At 42.5% G+C, this 1781-nt stretch overlaps 1 protein-coding gene across 1 annotated transcript, besides 6 other annotated features; it reads left to right on the top strand.

Annotated features, from left to right (window-relative positions):
• Tc00.1047053438897.10 (hypothetical protein, conserved) lies at positions 1-592 on the top strand (the record flags this gene model as incomplete). The annotated part of the gene is made up of 1 exon (XM_797402.1): positions 1-592. A coding segment is annotated over one exon (592 nt), but the record flags the coding sequence as incomplete, so codon positions are not given.
• Positions 1-1781: a sequence feature (heterozygous, Esmeraldo-like haplotype).
• Positions 677-705: a microsatellite.
• Positions 751-775: a microsatellite.
• Positions 937-966: a microsatellite.
• Positions 1094-1158: a sequence feature (T-rich).
• Positions 1417-1459: a sequence feature (A-rich).

The raw sequence follows: 1781 nt of genomic DNA, 5'->3' as shown, positions 1-1781 counted from the left end.
GACGGAGGTGACTGACAAGAACAAGTCTACTCTTCCCAACATCAAGACCAATCGAACCAAGAAGGGAACATACGGCGTCCCTGGAACGCTTCTGGACAATCCCAAGTATAATGACAACTGGCGACAGGAAATGGAGAAATTGGATGCTTTGAGGGCAAAGCGGGAGAAAAACGTTCCGCAACCAAAGCCAATGGGTTCACCATTTAAAATTCCAGGCGTTACCCACGACTTTTTAGACGAGCTTCACGCCACTGGCGTGTCGGCCGTATATCACTACGAGCCGGTGGAAGAGAAGTCCCCAAAACGCAAAAGGCGTGCCAAATCTCCAGCTGCGGTGGCGGCTTTTACACAGGAGAGGCCGATGTCATTTAAACGGACCAAGTCTGGTCAAGAAGGCTGCATTGCAGATTTCCCCAACACCTGGATTGACCCTGAAGCTCTGGAGAGAGAGAGAAATAAAGGAAAGAAGAAGAACCGAAAGCCAAAGCCAGAATACGTTCCGAGCCCTCCTAAGGGAGCAAGCGGGATCTGGAAGCCGAATTCATTTCCTGAAGCATCGGTTGTACAGTCATGTCTTCGTCGATTCTACTAGTTCTGCACGGAGCAGGAACATGGAGAGCTTCTTGATATCCAGAACAGAGTCCCATTTTTGTGCTGTCAAACAGAACAAATTCAAAACAATCACAACAACAACAACAACAACAAAAGAGAAGTTTACAGAAGAAAAGGCGATACCGATGATGAAGAAGCAAAAAAAAAAAAAAAAAAAAAAAAATCTAGCGTCCTGTATGGAATGAGCTGCGTGTATTTATACATATTTGAAAAATTTGTCCATGTAAAGAAATAAATGAAACAGGGGTGGGGTCGCAATGTCTCTCGATGTTATGAAATTTACGCTGTATGCCCACACGTTTGATGTGGGGTATCTTATTATTATTATTTATTTATTTATTTATTTTGTTATTTGACTTATCCTGCTTTATTGTACATATTTATGTTTGTATCTGTTAGATAAATATATATATTTGTGTGTATGAGTGTGTGTGACGCTGCCAACAGGGTGCTTTTATTGCTGACAGCTGTCAATGATGGCTCTTCTCCTTTTTATTTATTTTTTGCTTTTGCTTCTCTCTCTCTCTCTCTTTTTTTTTTTTTTTTGGGTGTGTGTGCAACACGCCATTTTTGCGGGGAAAGTCGATAAAAAAGGGAATCAGAAAAGAACAAGAACGATACAACGCAGTTAACGGCGACGGGAACATTCACGGCGCGGGACAGCACGGGGGGTCTGAAATACAGGCGGGGAAAAGCAACAAGCAAGAAGGAAATCAGGGAAAAGAAGAAGAGAAAGAGTAATAATAAATCGTGCAAATAAAGGTAGCGCCGCTAGCCATCGTCACCGACAGTGAAAGGAAGCGCAACAACAACAAAAACAACAAAAAAAAAAACAAAAAAAAGACAAGGAAAGGAAGGAAAACGGAGAAGAAACCGTAATTAAATCAAATAAAAAAAATCATATCAGGTGGCTTGTTTTCATTCCTCATGGCGCAGGTGGCAGATGAGTCCAAGGCGATGGCCTCAGAGGTGTTTATGAGCAAGTACCGCAATGTGAAATCAATTGGTAAAGGTAGCTTTGGTGAGGCGGTGTTAGTGCGGTCGAAAACAGATGGAAAGCGTTATGTCGTGAAGGCGATTGAGTCTGCCTCTATGACATCAAAGGAAAAACGAGATGTACAGAATGAGATCCGTATTCTCTCAGCTGTTAACCACCCAAATATCATTCG

Source organism: Trypanosoma cruzi, genomic scaffold (assembly GCF_000209065.1).
Source record: "Trypanosoma cruzi strain CL Brener 1047053516711 genomic scaffold, whole genome shotgun sequence".
NCBI lineage: Eukaryota > Euglenozoa > Kinetoplastea > Trypanosomatida > Trypanosomatidae > Trypanosoma > Trypanosoma cruzi.
Note: the sequence above shows the minus strand (reverse complement) of the source record. Positions and strands in the feature narration are given on the sequence as shown.